General features: G+C 47.2%; 2 protein-coding genes and 1 long non-coding RNA gene across 8 annotated transcripts in view; 2 read left to right on the top strand and 1 right to left on the bottom strand.

The window, feature by feature from the left end:
- Positions 1-25,817, top strand: part of LOC123651886 — an 82,597-nt gene that overhangs the window by 30,204 nt on the left and 26,576 nt on the right. The gene's annotated exons all lie outside the window — the stretch shown is intronic.
- LOC118713444 (folate receptor beta) lies at positions 1,021-23,102 on the bottom strand. 3 transcript variants are annotated; one of them, XM_036428005.2, is made up of 5 exons: positions 22,916-23,102; positions 19,787-19,960; positions 1,813-1,827; positions 1,548-1,683; positions 1,021-1,403 (listed from the first exon to the last, which is right to left on the bottom strand). In XM_036428005.2, the coding sequence occupies exons 1-5, from the start codon at positions 23,066-23,068 to the stop codon at positions 1,126-1,128; spliced, it is 756 nt and encodes a 251-aa protein (XP_036283898.1). In that variant the 5' UTR covers positions 23,069-23,102; the 3' UTR covers positions 1,021-1,125. The 3 variants fall into 3 exon arrangements, with proteins under 3 accessions (XP_036283898.1, XP_045433739.1, XP_036283897.1); XM_045577783.1 differs by lacking the exons at positions 19,787-19,960; positions 22,916-23,102 and adding exons at positions 7,449-7,593; positions 10,120-10,240 and having other exon boundaries at positions 1,813-2,001; XM_036428004.2 differs by lacking the exon at positions 19,787-19,960 and having other exon boundaries at positions 1,813-2,001; positions 22,916-23,099.
- On the top strand, positions 3,864-23,693 carry LOC118713453 (60S ribosomal protein L31-like). Of its 4 annotated transcripts, XM_036428025.2 has the most exons (4): positions 3,864-4,293; positions 8,873-8,877; positions 9,365-9,372; positions 17,031-17,041. In XM_036428025.2, the coding sequence occupies exon 1, from the start codon at positions 3,908-3,910 to the stop codon at positions 4,283-4,285; it is 378 nt and encodes a 125-aa protein (XP_036283918.1). In that variant the 5' UTR covers positions 3,864-3,907; the 3' UTR covers positions 4,286-4,293; positions 8,873-8,877; positions 9,365-9,372; positions 17,031-17,041. The 4 variants fall into 4 exon arrangements, with proteins under 4 accessions (XP_036283918.1, XP_036283917.1, XP_036283919.1 ...); XM_036428024.2 differs by lacking the exons at positions 8,873-8,877; positions 9,365-9,372; positions 17,031-17,041 and adding exons at positions 14,815-14,824; positions 23,681-23,693; XM_036428026.2 differs by lacking the exons at positions 8,873-8,877; positions 9,365-9,372; positions 17,031-17,041 and adding exons at positions 6,863-6,870; positions 14,085-14,095.

Genomic DNA, 25,817 nt, shown 5'->3' with positions numbered 1-25,817 from the left:
AGGCAACTGATCAATGTTTCTCTCTCTCTCCCTTCCTCTCTGTAAAAAAATAAAATATATTTTTAAAAATAATTCTCTCGCAACATTGATACTTCTCACTCTCCCATCCCCTATTCCTGTCTCATAAAAGTGTGTGATCAGATGGCCCCTCCATCAGCCTGCCTCGCTGAGTGCCCAGCAGTATCCCCCACATTAATCACTGTAGCTTGAGCAAGATATACCAGTAAATGTTAGTTGTGATAAGCCACTAAGATCTCAGGGATGGTACTGGAACATAACCCAGCTTATCACAACTGCTACAAACTACACTTAATGTGAGATCAGTGCCCACATATCTGTCAAATCATTGGCTTGGAACCTGTTCTAGGATTGGGATCCAGTCCTAGCTCTGCCAGGGCAGCTCAGGCCCAGCTCCTCTGGTCAGGCATGGGTACGGTATCCCTTTAAAATGCACACATTCACCCACTTCACAAGGGACAGAGCTTGTTCCCAACAGCCAGATTGCCTGGAGTGTAAGCCCAGCTCTCATGCAGGGGATGGCTTTGACCATGTCCCTTAATTCATGGGCCTGTTTTCACATATGTAAATGCAAACCATAGCATCTACACCTTATGGGAATAAACATAAAGCATTTAGGAAAATGCCTGGCAGGGAGTGATTTGCGGGTATTACAATAGCTGTATAGAGGTATGGCTCTTGCTGGCCCCCTTCACCTCTTCCCAGCCAGCTTCCAGAACATGCTGGTCACTCCCATTCCCTCTCTTCTACTGAAGAGCCGAGCTCAGGACAGAACAGTCAACCCTGGGAGGCTTTGGTCCAATTCAAATGACAAAGTCCTGGGCCTGACTCTACAGTGAAAAATGAAATTGAAAACTGTGAATATGTCCTTGATTAGAATATTTTAAGTATCTAGCAAATAGCAAGAATCAGAGCTGGGAACTGACCAAGTGTCAGTCAATGGCAACAGGGAAGCAGAAGTCACATCCCTATTCACACCCAAATCATTTGCAATAGACATGCAGGTAACTAGTTTATTCAAACTGTTGGACAGAGCTCCCACCATGGGAGCTGAGCCTCGGGGCTGAACTGTGGGGGGATGACCAGGTATCAGAAGGTAAAGGGAGCTCAGCTGAGCAGCAGGAGCAGGGCCAGGCCAAGCAGGAGAGACCAGGCCCCATGGAGCTCAGCTCCATTCATCATGGCCTCTGCATAGAACCTGGCCACCTCCTCGTTGGGGTTGCCCTGTGCCGGGTCAAACCACATCTGGATGCAGCGGCCACTGCCTCGGCTGTAGTTGCTGACTTTGAAGGAGTGACTCCAGATTTCGTTGCACAGAGCAGCAGGCGTGGGGAAGTAGAAATCAAAGCGGTGGCAGGCATTCTTCACCGGGCACTCATTAATCCCTGTGGGAGGATGGAAGCCCTTTAGCCATTGGACCCTAAACTATGTCTGGTTCTGCCAACTCCTCAACTCTGTCCCTTCATATGCCCATCTCACACCCCAGCCTCCCCTCCTAATCCCTCTCTCCCCACCCACCAGGCTCTCACCTGAGGTCCAGTTCCAGCCCTTGTGCCAGTTACTCTTGCAGGTGGAGGAGGTGCGGCAGTCTTCCCACCAGCTCTCACAGTCCTCTTTGCACAGGGGCACATTCAGGATCCGCTCTTTGCGCCAGCTCTGGTTCACCTGGGAGATGTCGGTAGGGGAAAGGGACTCAGACCCAGGATTCTCAGTAGCCCAGCCCTAGAGAGCCCCAGAGCTGCAGAGGCAGGACCAGGAGATGTCTGGGAAGCCGGCATGGGGAGGAAGTCATACCTCCTGGATCCAGGGCCCCAGGTTGGGGGAGCACTCATACAGGCAGGTGTCCTGGATGAAGTGGCGCTTGCAGGCGGGAGCCATGGGGCCGCAGTGGTCCCAGTTGAAGTTGTACAGGAGGGAGACATCCCTATGGGCTTCCAGGCTGGTGTTGACTGAGCAGCAGGCGTTCTTCTTCCAGGGACTGCACTGGGTGGGGAAGACACAGGACTGAGTCCCAGGACCAGCACAGAAGATCCTCACAGGCAGTTTCTCCCATCTGAGCCCTTGGTTCCCCAGCGCAGTTGGGTCTTTCAGGGAAATAGTCGCTGTTGGGGGGCCCTCTCTTGGGGAGATGTCATCACTACAAAATTAAATCAAATCTTTATTGAGCTCTTACTTTACACTTAACCAGGCACTTTTCTAGGAACTGGGACAAAGCAAGAAAAACTTCTCATAGGATAAATGCTTTGGGGGGGGGGGGGGGAGATAATGTAGGGGAGAGGGATGGGAAATTGCAATTTTTTAAAATAGTCCAATTAAGCATCATTGATTTAGTAGCAAAGACCAGGAGGTGAGGAAGCAAGTTCTAACCCCAGAAAAGTTCTAATAAACACAATGGAACCTTGGTTCTCGAACTTAATTCGTTCAGAAGGCTGTTTTGAGAAACCGTTTGTTAGAAAATCTAGTCATTGTTTCCCATTAGAAATAATATAAATTAAATTAATCCATTCCAGACCCCCAAATTATTCCGTTTTAAACTTTCTTATATATAGTACATGTCTAATGTACTGCTTAATCTTCTTTTAAATAAACACTTCTTTTCTAAAATGTATCAAACCACTCCCTCTTGCACACTCCTAAGAACATCAGTACTTTTTTTTTAATTTAACGTTTTTTGTTGTTAATCCTCACACCAGGATACTTTTCGCATTAGTTTATAAATCTCATTTTATTGTCTAAAGTATTACAAGTACTAGTACTCGTCTTTTTTCCCCCATAGACCTCCTCCCCTATCCCCCTGCTCCCTCCTTTATCCCCACCCTCACTCCAGGTGCATTCCCTCCCTTCTCCCTCCTGCCCCAAGTGTCTTGTGTCCATTGGTTAAGCTTATATGCATGCCTACAAGTCCTTCGGTTGATCTCTTATCTCGCCCCCTCCCCAGTCCTCCCCTGCCTTCCCCAGTAGTTTGACAATCTGTTAGATGCTTCTTTGCCTCTGTATCTATTTTTGTTCATCAGTTTATAATGTTCCTTATGTTCCACAAATAAGAGAAATAAGCCAGTCAGTGAAAGATAAATACATGATCTCACCCATTCATGTTTTTTTTAGAGAGTGGAAGGGGAGAAACAGAATGGGAGAGACCCATTGATTGGTTGCCTCCCACACGTGCCCCAATCAGGGCTGGGATCAAGCCTGCAACCATGCTATCCGCACTAGAGCTGGCATTGAAGCTGGGACCCTTCGGGCCAAACCAGCTAGGGCAACATTAGCACTCTCCGTGGCGTTTTTATGTTAAAAAGTTGTGCTAACCATCAATTTCCGCCAGCAACAAAAGCATTCTTCTCTCCTTTGTTACCTGAAAGCTGCTTTTTGTCAAGCTGAGGTATCAGCCTGCAAGGATTGTCAGGTCCCAAACCGAAGTTTGGCTCAACAGAGACATATTTTCACTTGTTCTAGATCAGAATTGTTCAGGATGGGAGATGTTCGAGAAACAAAGTTTGACGGTTCTCAAAACATTCTTATTGAATGAATAGAACCTATGACCTAGAACTTAGTATAAGCAAAATAAAATATGCACTTTAAGTATACATATAGGCTGAAAAAGTTCATGTCATTGCTGCTAGTGAAGCATCCATCTTATATAAAAACTGCTGTTTGAAATTTTAATTCTGTTATTTTGGCTTCTGTAAATGCTTACTTGCTTGCTTAAATAATAAGGAAAATAAGACTACTCCCATTCCAGAAAGACCATAAACCTTCCCCCAGGGGAAGTTATCAGTGCTGATGTCAGGCCAAGCCTTTGGTTGAAGTCTCAAAGCCCCAGCACTTAGGCTCTTTAAGAACTTGCAAAGGGGAATACCCTGCGGTCTTTCTTTCCAACTTGCTGGGCACGATGGCTCCCGCAAAGAAGGGTGGCGAGAAGAAGAAGGGCCGCTCCGCCATCAACGAGGTGGTGACCAGGGAGTACACCATCAACATCCACAAGCGCATCCACGACGTGGGCTTCAAGAAGCGTGCCCCCCGGGCCCTCAAGGAGATCCGGAAGTTCGCCATGAAGGAGATGGGAACCCCCGACGTGCGCATTGACACCAGGCTCAACAAAGCTGTGTGGGCCAAAGGAGTAAGGAATGTCCCATATCGTATCCCGGTACGTTTGTCTAGAAAACGTAATGAGGATGAAGATTCACCAAACAAACTGTATACGTTGGTCACCTATGTGCCTGTCACCACTTTCAAAAATCTACAGACCGTTAATGTGGACGAGAACTAGTGCTGATGGTCGAATAAAGTTATACAACTGCCTTGGGGAAAAAAAAAAAAAAAAAGAACTTGCAAAGGGGATAGGAAAAAACAAACAAATCATATTTGGGAAACAAAGAAGGTAAAAACATATAAATAGGGAAATTTCCTCCAGGTTTTTTGCCCAGAATTTGAAAGGCATTTTTCTCTGGGCTCGCAAGTTATAATAATAGTGATTCCATTTCTCTAAGCATTGCTTGGTTCTTCTCTGGTTTTCTGCAACACTAGAAGTACCCAGGTTACATCACTACCTATGGTCAGTCTGCACTGCCAGCTGTTGCTTAGTCCTCACAACAAGCACAACTGGGACTGGGATAATTACCTGCTGATGAGGTTAAAATGGACATTCACATATTGGAATGCACATTACAAGTGACTTCCTTTTGTTTTTTAAATATATTTCTATTTATTTCAGAGAGGAAGAGAGAGAAAGCGATAGAAACATCAGTGATGAGAGTACCATTGATTGGCTGCCTCCTGCACGCCCCACACTGAGGATCGAACTTGCAACCCAGGCATGTGCCCCTGACCAGAAACAAACCCGAGATTCAGCCAAACTGGCTAGGGCCCAACCTAAAGATTTTTTTAAAAAAATCAATATGATGCCAACATTATAAAGAAAAAATAAAAGCCATGGCTGGTTTGGCTCAGTGGATAGAGCGTCGGCCTTTGGACTGAAGGGTCTCAGGTTCGATTCTGGTCAGGGGCCCGATCCTCTGGGGAGTGTGCAGGAGGCAGCTAATCGATGATTCTCTCTCATCATTGATGTTTCTATCTCTCTCTCCCTCTTCCTTACTCTCTGAAATAAATAAATTTTAAATGTTTAGGTTGGTTCTGGTTATTTAAGGGGTGTGGCATAATTGTCATTGGTAGACCTCCCCAGGGGAAATGTTTGCTAGATGCATAAATCAAGGTGCCTCATGCCCAGCCTTACCATGGGGAGACCCTCTTTTCTTGAGCAGTTTGGGGCTGGCAGAAAAGTCACTATGTGCAGTGTGTATACTTTATCCTCTCAGATCCTTGGAGAGGTCATTCCCAGTCTAAACTGAAATCAAAATCAACCTCTGGTCTCTAGCCATTTTTGGCTCAATGATTAGGGCTCTGTGGCCTGTGGACTGAAGTGTCCCATGTTCGATTCTGGTCAAGGACCCATACCTCAATTGCAGGCTCAATCCCAGGCCCTAGTCGGGCACGTGCAGGAGGCAGCCAATCCATGTCTCTCTCTGGCAAAGATGTTTCTCTAGGCCTCTCCCCCACCCTTCCACTCCTAAAAAAAAAAAAAAAAAATCAATGGAAAAATACCCTCAGGTGAGAATTAACCAACAAAAACCAACCCCAGGGAGGGGTCTCTTCAGTGTCACTTCCCAGGCTCCTCTCTGGACCTGCTTCCTGACTTGTGTGAGACAGAAACCCAACAGCCTAAGAAGTTGAGCTGTTGACAATGTATTGGCAACACAGGCACAGAGTTTATGTTAAACAAATAGATGCCAGATTTCTAATCTTTTTGTTTTTTAAAGGAGAGAGAGAGAGAGAGAGAGAGAGGGGGGAGAGACTTTTTATTCCACTTATTTACACATTCAATTGATTATGTACCCTGACTTAAGGATCAAACTCCAAACCCCATGTTTGGGAGACAAAGTATGGGGACAATTCTCCAACAACTGTGCTACCTGGTCGGAGATTAGATTTTTATTCTGATGACAAAAATCACACTGGGAACCCAGCCAGCATGGCTCAGTGGTTGAGCATTAAGCTGTGAACCAGGAGGTCACAGTTTGATTCCCGGTCAGGGCACATGGTCAGGGCACATGCCTGGGTTGTGGGTTTGATCCCCAGTAGGGGTCATGCTGGAGGCAGATTGATGATTCTCTCTCATCACTGATGTTTCTCTCTCCCTCTCCCTTCCTCTCTGAAATCAACAACAACAAAATTATATTTAAGAAAATCACACGGGGAAGAACAAATGACAAAATGCGCAGTGAGATGTGGGCTGGGAAATATGGAGAATGGGTGCCCACAGTCCCTGGGATGCTTCCTGGAATCTTAGGTTTCCTCCCAGGTCTCCCAAGTACCCTGTGTGCCTCTCTGAAGTCTCCCAGGGAACGATTCTCTCTCATTGATGTTTCTCCAATGAGAAACATCAATGAGAGAGAAACGTTCCCTGGAGCAGAGTTTAAGAACCTTGCCAGTTTAGGCCAGGACCGGTTTGGCTCAATGGATAGAGCATCTGCTTGGGGACTGAAGGGACCGGGGTTCAATTCCGGTCAAGGGCATGTACCTTGGTTGTGGGCATATGACCAGCAGGGGGTGTTCAAGAGGCAGCTGATTGATGACTCTCTCTCATTGATGTTTCGAGCTCTCTATCTCTCTCCCTTCCTCTCTGTACAAAAATCAATTAAAAAAAAAAAAAAAAAAAGAACCTGGCCAGTTTAAGAACCTCAACCACTGTCCAGTTGGCTCCGTGGTTGAGCATCAACCTAGGAACCAAGAGGCCACGGGCATATGTCCTGGTCAGGACATATGCCCAGGTTGCAGGCTCGATCCCCAGTGTGGGGCGTGCAAAAGACAGCCAATCAATGATTCTCTCTCATCAGTGATGTTTCTCTTTTTTTTCTTTTTCTTTTTTCATCAGTGATGTTTCTATCTCTCTCTCCCTCTCCATTCCTCTCTGAAATCAATAATATATTAATGATATTAACTTGAAATCTAAACCCCCTCCCCCCTCAAAAAAAACAACCCTCCACTATAGACCAAGGTCTGAAAATCTGTCTCCTCAGGCACAGAGAGGGTTTAACCTTTCATTTCCAGCTTTTTTCTTTCTTTCCTTTTTTTAAAAAAAATACATTTTATTGTTTTATTTATTTATTTATTTATTTTATGGAGAGGAAGAAAGAGGGATAGAGAGTTAGAAACATCAATGAGAGAGAATCATCCATCAGCTACCTCCTTCACACCCCACACCGGGTGGGTGCCTAAAACCAAGGTACATGCCCTTGAAGGGAATGAAACCTGGGACCTTTCAGTCCGCAGGCCGGGGCTCTATCCACCGAGCCAAACCGGTTTTGGCAATTTCCAGCTTTTTTCAACAGAGTCAGTTCCTCCCCACAGACCACCCCTCCTCCACCTCGGCCCACCTGCTCGTGCAGCTTGTCCTCCCGGCCTGGCTTTTCCTTGTGGTGCCTGGCATTCATGCAGACATTGAGAAGCTCAGTCCTGGGCCTGGCTGCCCATACTTCGGCTGCCCACACCAGAAGGAGCCACAGCTGCGTCGGAGCCATGCTGGTCCCAGAAGGAAGAGTGGAGGGAGGGCCTCCAGGTATAAGAACAGCTCCGGGTGGGTGGAGCCTCGGGGAAGCCTGGGGCAGTGTACGCCCTACGCCCCACGCCCCAGTCTTCCCGGCCTCCGTGAGGGGTGGGACCACCTTTTGGGACAGTCCGGGTGGGACCTCCCTGACGTTTTATGAGGATCAAGTGATACATACACTAAGGGATGGGGTTTGGGAAATAAGCAGAAATAGCCAGGAGAGCACCATGGGTACCCAATCCCATGTTCACAATCTTTTTTAGGATTTTTCTAAAAGGTAACACCAAATCCAATCAGGCTGGCACTCTCTGTGGTGAAATAGTTACACCGGTGGGATAAATAAAAACGATAGTAACCTCACATTAATTTTCAGGACAGATATATTTTTTTACACCAAATGACTTTGTGAAAGTTTACAATTATCTTCATGTTAGGGCTCCAGATAAGCTGTAGACCTATGTGTTGTTGTTTTTTGTTGTTGTTGTTGTTGTTTTTTTTAAACAAAGCCTCTTCCACCTGGCCAGGTATAGTTCATTAGAGTATAGTCTCCATTCTGGCGGATTCCATCCCAGGCAGGGCACAATCAAGAACCAGCCAATGAATGCATGCAATAAGTGCGATGACGAATCAATTGTTTCTCTCTTTTTCTCTCAAATAATAATTTTAAAAAGCTTGGTTCTAGCTCCTTCCAGCCTTATCATTTGGCTTCTCCCAGAGCCCCTGTAGAGGTCACAGGGCACAGAGGCTTGCTGGGTGGGCACTGGCAGCCAGCTGGACAGTCCCTGGGAGGGGCTCCTGAGCCTCCGACCACAGAGGTGGCCTCCACTCAGCCTTTGTGGCCCCTCAATCCTCTAGCCTCAGACACTGAGCTTGGGGAGGTAACTGTTCCCTCAGCCTCCTCGTCAGCAGATGCCTGGCCCTCCTAAAACCCTCGTTTCCCACAGCCTATGTGCCCCCTGCTCACCAAGTCCCCTCGCCTCCACATTCCATCCATCTGTAGAACTCATGGACAGGACCTGAGTTGAGCAGCCTCTGGGCAGACTCAAGCCCAGCAGCGCTCCGGGAAACCTGGAACTGGATTCCCACCTAGCTCTCCTCCTTCTCCTCCTCCCACCTCCTCCCTCCCTCGGTTGACCTAAGAAACATCCTAGCCTGTTGAGAATTTTGTAGGAGTTCATGTGAGCAAGATCTCAACAGAATGAAAAAAAAAATGCTTTGGAAAATAAATTCGAAGTCTCTCTTATGATTACGGAGGGAAGGTAAGAAAGGTTACCTGGAGGTGGAAGAAGGCAAAGTGGGGGTCAGATTACCTCTTACGAACTTTAGAAGGAGGGTCTGAAAGAATTGCCAGGTATTATTAGAAGGAGGGGTCTGAAAGGGGTATTTCAAAGGGTGGCAATCTAGTTCCACAGAAACACATGAACAGATTTGCTTAAGGCTAAGATAATCTTTTCCGTAAAGAAGTTGTATGTGCCTGGGGCGTGACTAACCCACCCTGACCTGCCTCGTTAGGAATTCCTCAGGTCACCCCGTGAAGCTACTTTCCCTAGAATGCCACCCTCCCCCCTTTTTTTTGTCCACTCCCCGTACCCTTCCACAACCACAGTCTGCTACTTTATTTATTCCACAGTTCATTCGTTCTATCACTTGCTAATTCATTCATTCAGGACCCAATCTGTACTCTTGGGGACCACCAGGTGATTCTTCCAATCAGGCTCCTTGGGGAAACAAAGTCTAGCAATTTAGGGCTCAGGGTTTCAGATCAGCCTGCCCACAATCCCAGCCCTCACACTCAACTCCTATGTGATCTCGGGGTGGAGGTGGGGGGTGGGGAGGGAATAACCCAAATTATCTTGAGGCTTAGTTTTCTCATCTGAGAATTACATGTCTGGGGGGGGGGGGGGGGGGGGGGGGGGGGGGAATGTGGGGGGAGACCCCCAACGCATGATAGCCAGCTGGGCACTGGTTGAGGCATCAGTTGGGTACGGTTTGAGAGATGTGATCCTAGTCTGGGGACACCCTCCCTGCCCAAGTCTGACTCTGGGATCCTCAAGTCCAGAGCTCCTCCAGCGTGGGGCCCCTGGGCCTCTCTGCTGAGGCTCTCAGGGGAAACTGAAGTCCAGTCCTGGCACCAGGGGGGGGGGGAGAAAGCCCTTTCTCCCGGTTCTGTTGGATTCCCACCTGGCCAATCAGTAGCTTTTCAAACTGTGGCTGCTTTCTAGAGCCAGAGGCTTCTTCCTCTCGGAGCCTGCTCCGTCCCTCTACAAGCCCCTCCTCGCTTTCCTAGGTGCAGCTGGGTGCTCTGCAGGAAGGCTAGAGCTTGGGGCTCTAGTTCGGGGATGGACACTAACTTCTAGTTTAACCTCGGGCAGGCCCTGCTCTGCTCCGGGCCTCCATCTCCGCTGCTGGAATCTCTGCACGTCAGGCAGAGTGGACCCTTCCGATCTGGCCAATCCTTTATGCATGCTGGGCGTACCTGTGATAGGTGGGGAGTGGCATACCTGGGAGTGGAGGTGGCTCTCGGTGCAGCTCAGGCATCTGCTCTGCTTTCCAAGTCTTGCCCTCACCTTACTTCAGGAATGTCTGGGGTTTAGTGGCCTAGGAGACGGGCAGTCAGGCAGGCAGTTGGAATGTGGCCCGGGAGTAGAGCCTGGGATCGGGCGAAGGCCACTCAGCAGTTAATTATTGTCACCAGCCAGGCCTCCATGGGGATGGGGGGGGGGGGGGGGAATAATACCATTTCCCCGAAAATAAGACAGTGTCTTATATTAATTTTTTTCTCCCAAAGTTGCGCTAGGTCTTGTTTTCGGGGGATGTCTTATCTTTTCATGCGCTAGGTCTTATTTTCGGAGGATATCTTATTTTCGGAGGATGTCTTATTTTCGGGGAAACACGGTAATAATCTTATATAATAAAAGGCTAATATGCACCGTGACCAGTTTGGCTCAGTGGATAGTGTTACGAAGCGAGTCCCCAAGAGATGGACCACCGGAGCCAATTTGATTAAGCATGCTAGAGTTTATTACAGATTTGAATCTGGACTCAAACCATGGCTGACGCAGCAGCCGGTAAACACCCAGGTAAGAGCCCCGATGGAGGGGCAGTCCCTCCAGAGCGCTCACACAAAAACACAGACAAACACACACCTACCGCGGCCAGTCAGGCTCTCCGGAATGGGGGTCCCTCCTGGTCCTGGCTGGGGATTCCAGTCATGATCCCCAAGGACCACCAGGGAGCCGAGTCCGATGCAATAAACAAAAGAGCCATCTCTATGCTAGCATAGGCTATCCCACTCATGCCGGCAGCATGGCGGAAGAGAGCGAAATTCGCCCAGTCCAGGAGTTTTATTCAGGTCAGTGATGTCACTGCCTCGGCTAACCCTGATTGGCCCCTCAGGACTAAATTCTAAAGACTGGGGACGGCCTGCAGGGTTGGTTCCCAGTCACACTCTGCTTGACTTTGGATGTGGCCCTATCTTGCCCATAATGTAAAAGCAGAACTAAAGGTTATCTACAGTTTCTACCCCTGAAGCTACTGAGTCAGTGGGAGTCAATCTCCTGTAACTATCCTATTGTTTAAGCAAGCAATCGAAGGTAGAAGTCAGATAGCAAGGTTAAAATTCAAACAGCAGTTTTTACCCAAGTATGAGTGGTACCATATTTCAGATAGAGCGTCTGTCTGCGGACAGAAAGGTGCCAGGTTCGATTCCGGTCAAAGGGCATGTACATTGGTTGCGGGCACATCCCCAGTAGGGGGTGTGCAGGAGGCAGCTGATCACTGTTTCTCTCTCTCTGTCCCTCTCCCTTCCTCTCTGTAAAAAATCAATAAAATACATTAAAAAAAAAAAAAGAGGCTAATATGCAAATTGTCCCCTTGATGGGAGTTCGACAGGGAGTTTGACCAGGGGGCAGGGCTGGCCCACTAACCACCCTCAGGCCCTTTCCCCTGACAGCCCGATGGACCCCAATCGGGGTGGGCTAGTTGGACTCCACCCAGGCACAAATTTGTGCACCAGGCCTCTAGTAGTAGTAGTAGTAGTAGTAGTACTGTGGGCCTAAGGCCATTCCCCAAGCCCCACTTACCCCATTTTCTTCCAAAAAGTCAGATTTGATAAACCTTGCAGCAGAGTTGTTGGGATCCTTTAACGGGGTGGGGAATCATTTGGCCCTTGTGCCATATAAGACCCAAGAAATCATTCGGTCTGGCTCTTACCAAGGCATAAGGAGTGAGTTAATTAAACGTTTGGCCAAATGTAGCAGACTAATTTATTTTTAAGCAGGCTAATTTTTAAGTTGATAATTTTGTATGGACAGTAAATGATGTTATAAATATCCAAATGGGCCTTGGCAGAAAAAGGGTTCCCAGAACAGAACCAGTTGTGGGGCAGGGCGGGAGTGCAGGCTTCTGGCCTCCCAGTCCGCTGTAGAGAGCAAGGAGCTCCCACGTTCCCAACGTAGCCACCAACTCCTCCAACCTCATCAACCCCATGCATCCTTTACCTCCAGTTGCAAAATCACAGGTGTTTATGGTATGCCCAGATTTCAAGATCCCCAAAGAACACTAGGGAGCTGAGTCCAATGCAAGAACAAAGAGTCCTTTGTTCAAGCTTGAGCCCGGTCTCTCCACCTCTACCCATGCAGCGGCAGGATGCAGAGAGCCCCGAGTTCTAAGAGTACAGCTTCTTTATTTTTATTTCTTTATTTATTTTTTAAATATATTTTATTGATTTTTTACAGAGAGGAAGGGAGAGAGATAGAGAGCTAGAAACATCGATGAGAGAGAAACATTGACCAGCTGCCTCCTGCACATCCCCCACTGGGGATGTGCCCGCAACCAATGTACATGCCTTTGACCGGAATTGAACCTGGGACCTTTCAGTACACAGACCGACGCTCTACCACTGAGCCAAACCGGTTTCGGCAGTACAGCTTCTTTATAGGGTTGGGTCCAGGGCCAGGGCCCAGTTACACAGGTGACTGGATGCGGTTAGCTTATTTGGCCTTCTGCATTCCTATTGGCTGATTTATGGGTGGTTTAGGCAACTGGAACTATTTTGTAAAAAACTGCTGTTTAAAAATGTTTGCTCTCTAGTCTACTTTATAGCCTGTTTAAAGATAAACTCGGCTATATGACTAGAGATGCCAGGTGCATTTTTCAACTGAATAGAAGTGTTTTGTTTTCAAGGCCAGCATCGAGATAACCACTAAGTGCACCTAGGGCTGGCTCTTCAACAAAAAGGGAAGTTTTGCTTACAGCCTTGATCTGCCCTTTCATTTTCACTTGATAACCAGAGCCTCAGTTGTTCCAAAATTCCAGCTGTCCTGCTCTGTCCTTCTCACTCACCCACCTACACAGGTACCCCTTAAAGATTTTTAAAAAATATATATTTTATTGACTTTTTTTACAGAAAGGAAGGGAGAGAGATAGTTACCCTGTTTCCCCAAAAATAAGACAGTGTCTTATATTAATTTTTTCTCCCAAAGTTGCGCTAGGTCTTATTTTCAGAGGATGTCTTATTTTCGGGGAAACACGGTAGAAACGTTGATGAGAGAGAGACATTGACCAGCTGCCTCTTGGACACCCCCTCCTAGGGATGTGCCCGCAACCAAGGTACATGCCCTTGACCGGAATCAAACCTGGGACCCTTGAGTCTGCAGGCCGATGCTCTATCCACTGAGCCAAACCGGTTTTGGCTCATTGGTTGCTTCTTGTAAGTACCCTGACTTGGGATCAAACAGCAACCTTGGTGTATTGGGACAATGCTCTGACCAACTGAGCTTCCTGGCCAGGGTTACACAGGTATCCTTTCTACAGCATCAGAGTCTGGTCTAATTTAGACTCCACTATTCCCAGTCAAGGAGAGAAGCCTTCCTTTTTTCACCCCCTTAGGCTGTGGTGACATCACTGGTGGGGGGAAGAGAAGAGGGAAGAGCAGATTTGGACCGAAGCAAATACTGAGCTTGGTTTTGTCAAAGTGCCTGTGGCCACCCACGGGGAAGGTCGTTGCAGAGGCAAAAGCCCAAGGGAAGAGTCCAGCTTGGATGCAGATGTGGGAGCCATCAGCCTGTGGATGGAAGCAGAAGTTTAGGAAAGATGAGATCTTAATACCTTCTGGAAGGCCACAGGTCTTAGGGTTAGGGTTAGGAGGGGGCCGGAGAATCAGAGGAGTCAGATGGATTTAAACGGACTTAGCTTGCCGAGACTGGTTTGGCTCAGTGGATAGAGCGTCGGCCTGCGGACTGAAGGGTCCTGGTTTCCATTCCGGTCAGGGGCATATACCTTGGTTGCGGGCACATCCCTAGGAGGGAGTGTCCAGGAGGCAGCTGGTCAATGTCTCTCTCTCATCAATGTTTCTAACTATCTCTCTCCCTTCCTCTGTGAAAAATCAATAAAATATATTTTTTTTTTAAAAAGAAGAAAAAAAAAAGGACTTAGCTTGACCCGCAGGCAGGCAGGTGGAACTTAGGCAGGGGCAAACATGACAGTTTGAGCCAGCCTATTCATAGAAACCAACCATGCAGGAATAACAAAATGTTTTTAAACTGGGAGTGGGAGGTATGTGGAACTAGGGAGGGGTTGCAACAATAAGGTCAACTGGCACTTAGGAACAGGGAAAGTTCAGGTCCTTGCTGGGGAAGAACAATGGGGTAGATTCAGAGCAGGCTTGGAGCAAAAATATACCCCTAGAGTCCATAAAGCTTCATGGGCAACCCATTATTGGGCCCCCTTCCTGTGCGGGAAGTCTGAATCTGCTTGCAATACATTTTCCACATTTTTGCTTAAATCTTCTGGTCCGAGGTCTCATTCTTCGGCATCAGGAGATGTGACCTCAGGACAAAGATCTTGGCTAGCTATGGTTATCAGATTGCTGGAGGAAAATCAGCCAAGCTGACCCCTCCCCTCCCGCCCTCCCTTCGAGCCTTATCTGAATTCTGAGAAGGCAACCTGGGAAGGTTTAGCTCCTGAAGATCTCAGCTGGCAGAGGAACACTCAGGCTCTCTCCTGACTTCGCAAGCCCAGCTCAGCCTTCTCCTGATTAGAGCAGGACCAGTGAAAAGACCTCAAGGTGGGACTTGCTCCAGCTCCTTATCCTCCATCCCTGCCCCTGGAGCTGGTCATTATGGGCTTTAAGATCCTCCACCCAGGCTGGAGGTTCGGTCCCTGAGCCGGGCCCTGGGCCCTGAGGGCTTCAGAAGTGAATGGTGAGTTGGAAGTGGAGCACTGATCTATGGGGAGTTCCTGCCCTTGTTGAGCCTCAGGCTCTTGTTTAAGGTAAGAAACATTCAAACCTGTAGAGAATTTGCATGAGTTTATTTGAGCCAAAACAGACAATTGCTGGGAAGCAAGCTCTCAAACCCTCTGGGGAATGACAGGTTGCAGTTTCTGTTACGCATTTGAAATTAAGGAGGGAAGTAAGGACCGTTATGTGAAGGTGGGAGAAAGCAAGGTGGGACAGGATTACAGGACAATTAAAATAGGATTTCAGGACAGGTAAGTTAAGTGGGTGGTTACAACTTATTTCAAAAGTGTATTATCCCAGTTAGACCAGAACTACAGACAGAGCTTGCTTAAGGCAAAGATAAACCTTTTACTAAAATGTTATAGGCCTGGGCATGACCAGACCCCCTCCAGTTAGAAATTTATAATCAGATCACTATGTGACATTACTTCCTTCCACACTCTGCTCTGAACCTGGGGTCTGGGTGCTAGGGCCCCAGGGAGGGACAGGGTCAAGCAGTCACCTTGGGGCCAATCTCAAGAATGCCCACCTAAACTGGAAGCTTAATACCAGCAAGATTAGTCACACAAAGATAACAGGAAGAGGCTTGACCTGCACAGCTGGGGGCTTCCATAGCTACGCAATGGCTGCGCATTCCCAGGCAGCAAGGAGGGGCTAGGATTCAGATCGGAGTGTGGTTGCAAACCCGGCTTCCTTCACAAAGAAAGGGGAGCTCTGTGCTGGACTTGGGGCATCAGCCTAGGAACGTAGATCCAGTGCTTCTTCTCCAGGCCCGCTTCATCCCTGGCCCCGCTTAACTTCCTTCTGAGCCACCTAGACATTCTGCTTGGGCCTCTGTCACCTTCGAGCCTTTGCACTTGCTGAACCCTCTTCACAGAGTGCTGTTCCTCCCACTGTCTTCTGCTTGGCAGACATCACTCCTCCAGAAGCCTCCCCCTAACCTCTCTGGGCTTCCACAGAACTACGCCACACTCTGGCCTTCCCTCTAGAAAAGCCTTAGCAACTTGTTTCCTAATGCCCGGTTGCCATGGCCTTCCCTCTAGAACACATGTGTCAAACACAAGGCCCGCGGGCCAAATCCGTCCCGCCAGGCCTTGCAATGTGGCCCACACCGCGCTGTCATCACTGCACTCCGCTGCGTTTCCATCACAATGACAGTTTATGACTGTTCAGTAAACCATTCGGCCCGCGATTTAGGCTGGATTTTAGATTTTGGCCCCTTCTCTGATTGAGTTCGACACCCCTACTCTAGAAGAAAAGCCTTAGCAACTTGTTCCCTAATGCCCGGCCACTGTGGCCTTCTCTCTAGAAAAGTTTTAGCAACTTGTTCCCTAATGCCCGGTTGCCATGGCCCTCCCTCTAGAACAAAAGCCTTAGCAACTTGTTCCCTAATGCTCGGCCGCTGTGGCTCTGTGGTTGAACATCAACAGGAGGTCACAGTTCGATTTCTGGTCAGGGCACATGCCCAGGTTGTGGGCTCGATCCCCGTGTGGGGCGTGCAGGACCCAGCTGATCAAGGATTCTCTCTCGTTTCTATCTCTCTTTCCCTCTCTCTTCCTCTCTGAAATCAATAATATTTATATTTATTTATTTTAGTAAGAGTTATTGGTTCTCAGGTCCACCTGCCCCCACCAGTCTGTGCAAGGTACTCAGTTTCCTCCCTGCTGATGGAGACAAGCAGACTGGGTGCTCAGAAAGCCTCTGTTTACTGACAGTATGAGTGCACCGATTCCTTAACTTCCTGAGTACCTCCTCTCTGCAGGCACTGACCCAGGCTCAGGCAGTCTGTCACAAATGACACAGACGTGGCCCCTGCTTTCAGATGCATGTTTTGTTAGGGAAAAGCCAGACACTGAACCCAGCAGGTGTATGTATGTGTGTGTATATATATATATATCTGTACAAGGGGACTAACGGGTTGTGATAAGAAGGTGACTCACCACCCATTTGCTGGTCACTTCTGAAGCCCTGAGGGCTCAGTGCCCTGGTTTAGGGGTCAGCCCTCATGCCTGGGAAGAGGACTTAAAGGTATTCAGAAGTCATTTTAGGGGGAAATTATATGTTGAAATCTAACTGGCTGCAGAGGATAAAAGAGCATTCTAGGAACACAAGGAGGGTATTGCTGAAGTTAAGGCCCCAAATGAAAAGTGTGAATGGAGTTCATATATGGAGGTGGAAGGGGAAATAATTTGACATGTAATCTAAGTAAAGGGATGGCCAAGGCCTTCTATGCCACTAAAGAAGTTTAGTTTTCACAGCAGCTACCATCAGAAAGCATTAAAGGGTTGGTGAGGAGCTGTCATATAACAAGACCTTTTAGGTGTTTGTTTTTACTTTTTTAAAAAAAATGTCCATCAAAAGTAAAACTGATGGCTGAAAGTTTACTAATGAATAGATATCTGCAGTTCTCAAAGTATCTCCCTACAACATACATATTAATTATAAGGGGGAGGGGGGTAGTAAAGAAACCTGGAAGACCCAATATCAACCAAAAGATCAGTTAACATCATCAGATGGGCAGACCTGACACCATGTGCCTGTTATGATGCACCAAGGACAGAGTATTGCTTTTGGGATATTTGTTTCAAAAATGCACAGCTTCAATCTAAAGATGAGGAAACAGATAAATTCAAAATGAGGGATATTCTACAAAATAACTGGCCCAGCCCTAGCCAGTTTGGGGTGGATAGAGCATCTACCTGTGGACTGGAGGGTGTTGGATTCAATTCTGGTCAAGGGTATATGCCTGGGTTGGGGGCTCAATCCCCAGTGAGGGGTGTGTAGGAGGCAGCCGATCAATGATTCTCTCTCATCATTGATGTTTCTGTCTCTCTCCCTTCCTCTTAGAAGTCAATAAAAAATAAAATAAAATCTATAATAATAAAAGTGTAATATGCTAATCAGACCAGACAGCCAAACAGCCTTCCAGACATCCTTCCAGATGACCACACTATGACACCCACTGGTACCAGGCCAGCCAAGGCGGGTGCAATGCAATTGGTCAGGGGCCTGGCCATTGACCCATGACCGCCCTGCAGAGGGAGACCCAGGCCACAGGCCAGCAGGGCAATCAATCAATTAGGAGGTTCCAAGATTGCCCCAAAGAGGGAGGCCCAGGCCACCAACTGGCAGGCTGCAGAGAGTGGGTGGGGCCTCTGAGGGCGATCCATCACAGAGCCCTCTTTGGGGTGATAAATTACGGGGATCCTAGACTGTGAGGGCACAGGTCAGGCTGAGGAACACGCACCGCCCCTCCCCCGCCCAGTTCACAAATTTCATGCACCAGGCCTCTAGTAAATAAATAACTGGCCTGTGGTTTGCAAAATTGTCAGTGTTGTGAAAGAACCTCCCTTGCTGAAATATCTATCAGTAGGTGAAAGAATTAAAGGTAACATATTCATAGAATGGAATATTGTATAGCAATTAAAAAGTATTAACTAATTCTCAACAGACTAATATGGAAATATTTCAGAAACCCTGTTCTCATGGTAAGCCACATGGATATGACAACTACACCTATCAATTTAGCAGAAAATAAAAAGTTTGATGCCATACTGTGTTGACAAGGCTATGAGGAAATGGACACTCATATTTTGCTGGTGGAGGCCACATTGATACAACTCCTGTAAAGTTGAAATCCATATTAGAAAATTAGAAATCCATGCACTCCAGCAATCTCTCTTCTGGAATTCAAGTGTAATATGCTACTGTGTACAAGATTATTCATTGTAACATTATTTGTCATTTTTAAAAAATATATTACTATTTATTTCAGAGAGGGAGAGAGAGAGAGATAGAATCATGGATCGGCTGCCTCCTGCACACCCCTACTGGGGATCCAGTCTGCAGCGGGGGCATGTGCCCTGACCCCTGACCACGGGAAATTTAACCATGATCTCCTGGCTCATAGGTTGATGCTCAACCATTGAGCAGCACTGGCTGAGCTATTTGTCATTTCTTTTAAAAAGGAAATAATGCAGGTGTTCACTATTGAGATCCCTCCACAAATATTTCCATCCCAGACCACATCTGGTAAGAGAAGGAAGGGGAAAGAAACTTGTTTTGCACCAGAAGTCTGATAAGGTCATCCATCAATTTCTGCCCACCTTCCCTCCACAAATCCCCCTTGTCCCTTGTGATGCAAGAATGATGAACTTAGCCCCAGAGTAAGGGATCAATTTATACTCCCTACTTGCTGGTGAATTTCAAGCTAATCCCAGTCCTTCTTTGGTTCTCTCAACGAGAATGATAAATTAATGAGGCATGTTTCACTGCCACCCCATCTACCCCACGACCAGCTCAACTCACCCTCAGCAACCCACTGTTCCCCAATTATTTACAAGACACAAGACACATGTGGATCTCTCTATTTGAATAGACTGTCACAGTGTAAGGACCAGGGCATTGTGAGGTCTGCTAATTGAGAGAGCTGAGCTGGAATGAGCCCAGGTCACCCAGGTTGGGTACAGGCAAGGAAAAGGTCCAGGTATCAGTAGTGGAAGCTGTTCAGTCAAGGAGCCAGAGTTGCAGCATCAGAGCCAGGCTGAGCAGGAGAGGCCCAATCCCATGGAGCATGGCCCTAGAAGTCATGGCCAAGGCATAGAACCTCGCCACCTCTTCATTGGGGTTGCCCTGGGCCGGCTCAAACCACATCTGGATGCAGCGGCCACTCCCTCGGCTGTACTGGCTGACCTGGTAGGAGTGACTCCAGAGGCCCTCACACAGGGCTGCAGGAGTGGGGAAGTAGGAATGTGCGACAGATGGCCCCAGCTGGACACTTGTTAGATCCTGCAGGGGGAGAGAGGACAGACACAGACATCAGCCCTGCTTACCTGAGAGAGATTCAGGCAGTGCCAAATCCTCAAACCCCCTTTGCCCAAACCCCACCTCCATCTCTCCACCCACCCACCCGCCCACCCAGCCCTCACCCCCAGGTTGGGGGAGCACTCATAGAGACAGGTGTCCTGGATGAAGTGGCGCTTGCAGGAGGGCTCCATCTTGCCACAGTGGTCCCAGTTGAAGTTGTACAGGAGGGAGGTGTCCTTGTGCAGCTCCTGGCTGGTGCTGGCAGAGCAGCAGACATTCTTCCTCCAGGGAGTACACTGGGTGGGGAGGACACAGCACTCAGCCCCCCTGCCACCCACTTCTGCCACCTCCAGCCTCTCCCCATTTGGTCCTTGCTCTCCAGCCCCAGGTAGATTGTTCTAGAAACGCTCACTGTGAGGACCTCTCTGCCCTTGGCCTTCAGGAACTCCCATCTTGAGGGACACTCAATTGCAACAGTGTGATTAAGGGGTTGTGGGAGCCTGGGAGAAACCCAGTCTTAGGAGGACAAAAAACTATCATTTATACAGGCCTTAACACTTTATAAAAAGTTCTTAAATTTATTCATAAAAAAAGTATTACTGAGCCAAAACCAGTTTGGTTCAGTGGATAGAGCGTCAGCCTGCAGACTGAAGGGTCCTGGGTTCGATTCCGGTCAAGGGCATGTACCTTGGTTGCGGGCACATCCCCAGTAGGGGGGGTGTAGGAGGCAGCTAATCGATGATTCTCTCTCATTGATGTTTCTAATTCTCTATCCCTCTCTCTTCCTCTCTGTAAAAAATCAATAAAATATATTTTTTTTAAAAAAGTATTACTGAGTAGCTATTCTATGCCAGCCACTGAGTATAACAGACAAGAAAACAGACAGAAATATGTGTTCATGGATCTTACATTCTGGTCAGGGAAGACAGACAGTAAGACACTAAAAGGGAAAAAATATGATATGGAAGGTTATGATCAATTATATAGGGACGTTTACAGCAGGGAATGAGTATGTGGAGAATGGGTGATAGTTGAAATTTAAAATAAGGTGGTTTGAAAAGCCTCGTTGCGAGGTGACAGTTTCAGTAAAGAAGGAAAGACACTGATGCAATAAAAGATATACAGTATATATTTTTATTTTTTATTAATCTTTACCTGAGGATATATTTTCTATCGATTTTTGGAGAGAGTGGAAGGGAGGGAGAGAGACAGAGTGAGAAACATTGATGTGAGAGACACATGGATCGGTTGCCTTCCACATGTGCCCAGACTCAGGATGGAGCCTGCAACTGAGATACGTGCCCTTGAACAGAATCGAAACTGGGACCCTTCAGTTCACAGGAATAAAATATACTTTTTAAAAAATATATTTTTAATTTATTTTTTTAATATATTTTATTGATTTTTTACAGAGGAAGGGAGAGAGATAGAGAGCTAGAAACGTCAATGAGAGAGAAACATCAACCAGCTGCCTCTTGCACACCCCCCATCGGGGATGTGCCCGCAACCAACGTACATGCCCTTGACCGGAATCGAACCTGGGACCTTTCAGTCCGCAGACCGACGCCCTACCGCTGAACGAAACCGGTTTCAGCTAAAATATACTTTTGAATAACCATATTCTTGGCAAGAAATAAGATCTGTTTCCCCCCCTGTGTTTAGGCCAGTACCAGACATAATGGGCCCACAGAAACATTTGCTAAAAAAAAAAAAAAAAAAAAGGCAAATGGCTAAAACCAGTTTGGCTCAGTGGATAGAGCGTCGGCCCACGGACTGAAGGGTCCCGGGTTCAATTCCGGTCAAGGGCATGTACCTTGGTTGTGGGCATATCTCCAGTAGGGGATGTGCAAGAGACAGCTGATCGATGATTCTCTCTCATCAATGTTTCTAATTCTATCCCTCTCTCTCTCTAAAAAAAAAAATAATATATATATATATATATATATATATATATATATATATATCAATAAAATATATTAAAAAACAAAACAAAAACTGAACTTCATTATAGAAATTACACAATAGTTTAGCATGTTTTTAATATAGACCCAATTTCCAGGACAACAAAAGCATGAAACAGAAGGTTGTCCTATATGGTTTACATTATTGGAGTTAATTACCATTTTAGAAAGTGGCCTCAGTTGGTGTGGCTCAGGTGGTTGAGCATTTTCCCATGCACCAAAAGGTCACCAATTGGATTCCCAGTCAGGGCACATATCTGGGTCATTGTGGGCTCAACCCAGTAGGGGATGTGCAGGAAGCAGTCAATCAATGTTTCTCTCCCTCTCTCTCCTTTCCTTTTTCTCTAAAATCAATAAAAACATATACATATAGAAAATAGCCATCAATGGCAACACGTCTTAGAGTATCTCATAGCCTTTAAGTTACCAATAGAATACACCAGCACAAATCTTCATTTGCAGCTGCCCCATTCATAGTGATTTTATGAATAAAAAGACATGTGCTATTTCACAAGGACTTCTAATGTAGCCATACCAGATATTGAAATGTAGTTTTTTAAAAATATATATATAAGTTGCTTTCTTCTTGCTTCTTCTTTGCATTACAGGTAATTATGTTGATAATTTTAAATTAAATATGCAAATAGATTCTAGTAGCTTTGAACTTCACTCCAGGATAGAATAGAGAGCCTAAACAATATTTTTCCTAAAAAGGAAGTATGGAAACTGAAAGGGTTACAACCAAGTGGCATAATTTTTGATAGAATGTGTGAGAGTACTGCACCTCTGCCTCGCGTCGCAGTCATAAGAGGCTTCTCCTTTGCCCCTGGCACTCCGTGGGACTGGCACGTAGTCAAAGTAGGAAAACCACCCTCCCCCAAACCCCTGGAGGTGTCCGCCCCAGTCCTACCCCACCACGAGGGCTAGTCATGTCCAGGTCCTGTGTGTGTCCACAGGCTCCTCTGGGCCTCAGTTTCCTCACTTGTGTCATGGGGAAAATGTCACCTGCCTCCCTCAGAGGACCTCCGGAAAAATGAGGTCATGGACAGAAAGCACATGACACCTGGTAGGTAGGTCCTCAGTAAGTGATCATTGCATGTGATTGCTGACATGGTCTCCTGTTCTGAGGAGGCCGCCCAGAATCAGCTACACCGCTCCCCGACCTTTACCTTCTCAGCAATGATCAGAACCTGGGCTGTCGGGCCCCTCCCCTCTTCCCGCACCACCCTAAGGTCCTCTTCCCTGTCACAACCAGTGCCCTCCCCAACCGCAGCCACACTGCAGCCACACCTGGCCATGCAGCTTGTCCTCAGGGCCTGGCTTTGTCTTGTGGTGTTTGGCATCCATGCAGACGTTGAGCAGGTCTGTCCTGTCTCCGGCGCTGCACACGGAGGCTGACAGCCAGGCCAGCAGCAACAGAGGTGGCATCCATTTCCAGGCCATGACTTCCTGTCCCTGCAGAGGAAGCTGTGGTGAGGGAGAGCGAGGCCTGAGGGGAGAGAGCCCCTGCTGGGTGCTCCCTTCACCCCCTCCTCAGTCTCCCCACCTCCACAGTGAAGGCTGGGGCCAGAGCCTGTTCCTTCAGTGCTGGGTCCTGGGGCTGCCTGAGACTGAGATAGATGAGGCTGGCAAAGGGGGCTCCCTTGCCTCATTCTTGGAGGGTTCAGAAGGGGATCTGGGGTTAGTAGGGGGACCCCCGGGGACAGTACCCAAGTTGTAGAAGAATGCTTGAACCCACACGTTCTCTCTGGATTTTACCTTTTAAAAAAATAGTTAAATGGTTTAGGTCCCTACTTCCTGAAAAGAGCCAGAGACCCACAGCACCCTTATGCTGTGTTCAGCAAGTGCCCTGCCATTAGACCCTGGATCACCTGGGTTCCCATGGCAGCTGAGGAAGGCAGAGGCCCAGCTCTGCTGAATTCTCCACATCAGCCTGAGGATCAAGGGATGTAACACAAACGGGACTGGGTTTGGTTTAATGATACAGAAATGGAAGGAGTGGATGTGTTATTGTTGTTTTTAGGATTTTATTGATTGTTAGAAAGAGGAAGGGAGAGGGAGAAAGAGAAACATCAATAGGCTGCCTCCTGGACAATCCCTAGTGGGGATGGATCCCACAACCCGGGCATGTGAATCATTCAGCCCCCTCTTGGTGCATGAGATGATGCCCAACCAAATGAGCCACACCAGCCAGGTTTAGTGACAGTCCCAAGGTTGTGAGAGGATGGCTTCCAAACAGATTTGCTTCCTCAGACTTCTTCCTTCCCTATTTCCTGAAAGCCTTTCCTCCCTCCACCCCACTGTGACTCTGGCCCCTCAGCTCTCTCATGCACCAGATCGCCACCTGACTCCTCAGAAAACAAATGCACAGACCCTTGGACTGACCAGAGGACAACAGAAAGTCTCCCGTGTTAGAGGAGCCTGCCCGACAGGCACTGAGGGGCACGGGCGGCGCCTGGAAAAAGTGACAGCCCCTGTCTGTCCATGACTGCCTGTCATCCCAGGGATAGAGAGTTAGAAACATCAATGAGAGAGAAACATTGATCAGCTGCCTCTTGCACACTCCCTATTGGGGATGTGCCCGCAACCAAGGTACATGCCCTTGACCAGAATCAAACCTGGGATCCTTGTCCGCAAGCTGACGCTCTATCCACTGAGCCAAACCAGTTAGGGCATGTTGTATTTTCTATATGCATGATTATTTTATGGCTACCAATTTGTACTACTGAATCCCTTCACCTTTTTACCCAAACCCCAACCCCACTCACCTCTGGCAACCATCAGTCTGTTCCCTTTGCCTAGAAGTGAGTTTCAATTTTTTTAATTCATTTATTTTGTTCCTTAGATTCCACATAAAAGTGAAATCATATGGTATTTGTATTTCTCTGACTGATTTATTTTACTCTACATAGTACTCTCTAGGTCCACCATTTTGTTGCAAATGGTAAGATTACATTCTTTTTTGTAACCAAGTAATATTCCATTGTATATATGTACCACAATTTTTATTTATTTATTTATTTATTTATTTATTTATTTATTTATTTTTTATTATTATTTTTTTTTTTTACCAATTCTTGTATTGACGGGTACTTGCATTAGTCCCATATCTTGGCTATCCTATATAATAAATGCCTAGCCAAAACTGGTTTGGCTCAGTGGATAAAGCATCAGCCTGTGGACTGAAAGGTCCCAGGTTCGATTCCAGTCAAGGGCATGTACCTGGTTGCAGGCACATCCCCAAAGGGGGGTGTGCAAGAGGTGACTGATCGATGATTCTATCTCATCGATGTTTCTAATTCCCTGTCCTTCTCTCCTCCTCTCTGTAAAAAAATCAATAAAATATATTTTTAATAAACAAACAAATAAATAAATAAATAAATAAAAATGCCTAATATGCTAAGTCTCCAGTCGTCCCATCATCCATCCAACCAATCAAAGCATAATATGCTAATGCTATGGTAAGGCCACTCAACTGCTTGTTATGACATGCACTGATTAACAGATGGCAGACACTCCAACAAGTAGGTTAGCTTGTTGCTGTGGTCTGGCCTATTGGGACTGAGCAAGACAGTCTGGACACACCCTGGAGCCCTCGCACGGTCCCCCCTGGCTGGCCAACCTTCCATATTTCTCCCCAGCCTCGATTGTGCACTGGTGGGGTCCCTCAGTCTGGCCTGCGCCCTCTTGAAATTCAGGCTGAGGGCCTCCCCCCTCAAGTGCACGAATTCATGCACTGGGCCTCTAGTTAGAAATAACACTGCAGTTAACATGGCAGAGCATCTATTATTTCAATGTACTGTTTTTGGTTTCTTTGGATATATACCTAAGTGGAATTGCTGGGTCAAAGGCAGTTTTATTTTTTATTTTTTGAGGACCCTCCACACTGTTTGAGAGAGAGAGAGAGAGAGATCTTACCTAATAATAGAGAAACATGTAAATTGACCATACCTCCTCTACGCCCATAACCAATCAGAGTGAGTATGCAAATTAACCCAACAAAGATTGCCATTAATTTGCATACATACCTGGGTCCCGGGAACCTCCTTGGCACCCAAGTCACTCCCAGCCAGCCATAGGCTTGGGAAGGGGCCCAGCCTGTGATCAGAGGGGAAGGGGCTGAGCCTGCGACCAGAGGGAAGGGGAAAAAAATCAATGGAAACATATCTTCAGGTGAGGATAAAAAGAAAAA

The sequence above is a fragment of the Pipistrellus kuhlii genome, unplaced genomic scaffold, assembly GCF_014108245.1.
Source record: "Pipistrellus kuhlii isolate mPipKuh1 unplaced genomic scaffold, mPipKuh1.p scaffold_m20_p_9, whole genome shotgun sequence".
NCBI lineage: Eukaryota > Metazoa > Chordata > Mammalia > Chiroptera > Vespertilionidae > Pipistrellus > Pipistrellus kuhlii.
This window is presented reverse-complemented; position numbering and strand designations above follow the sequence as displayed.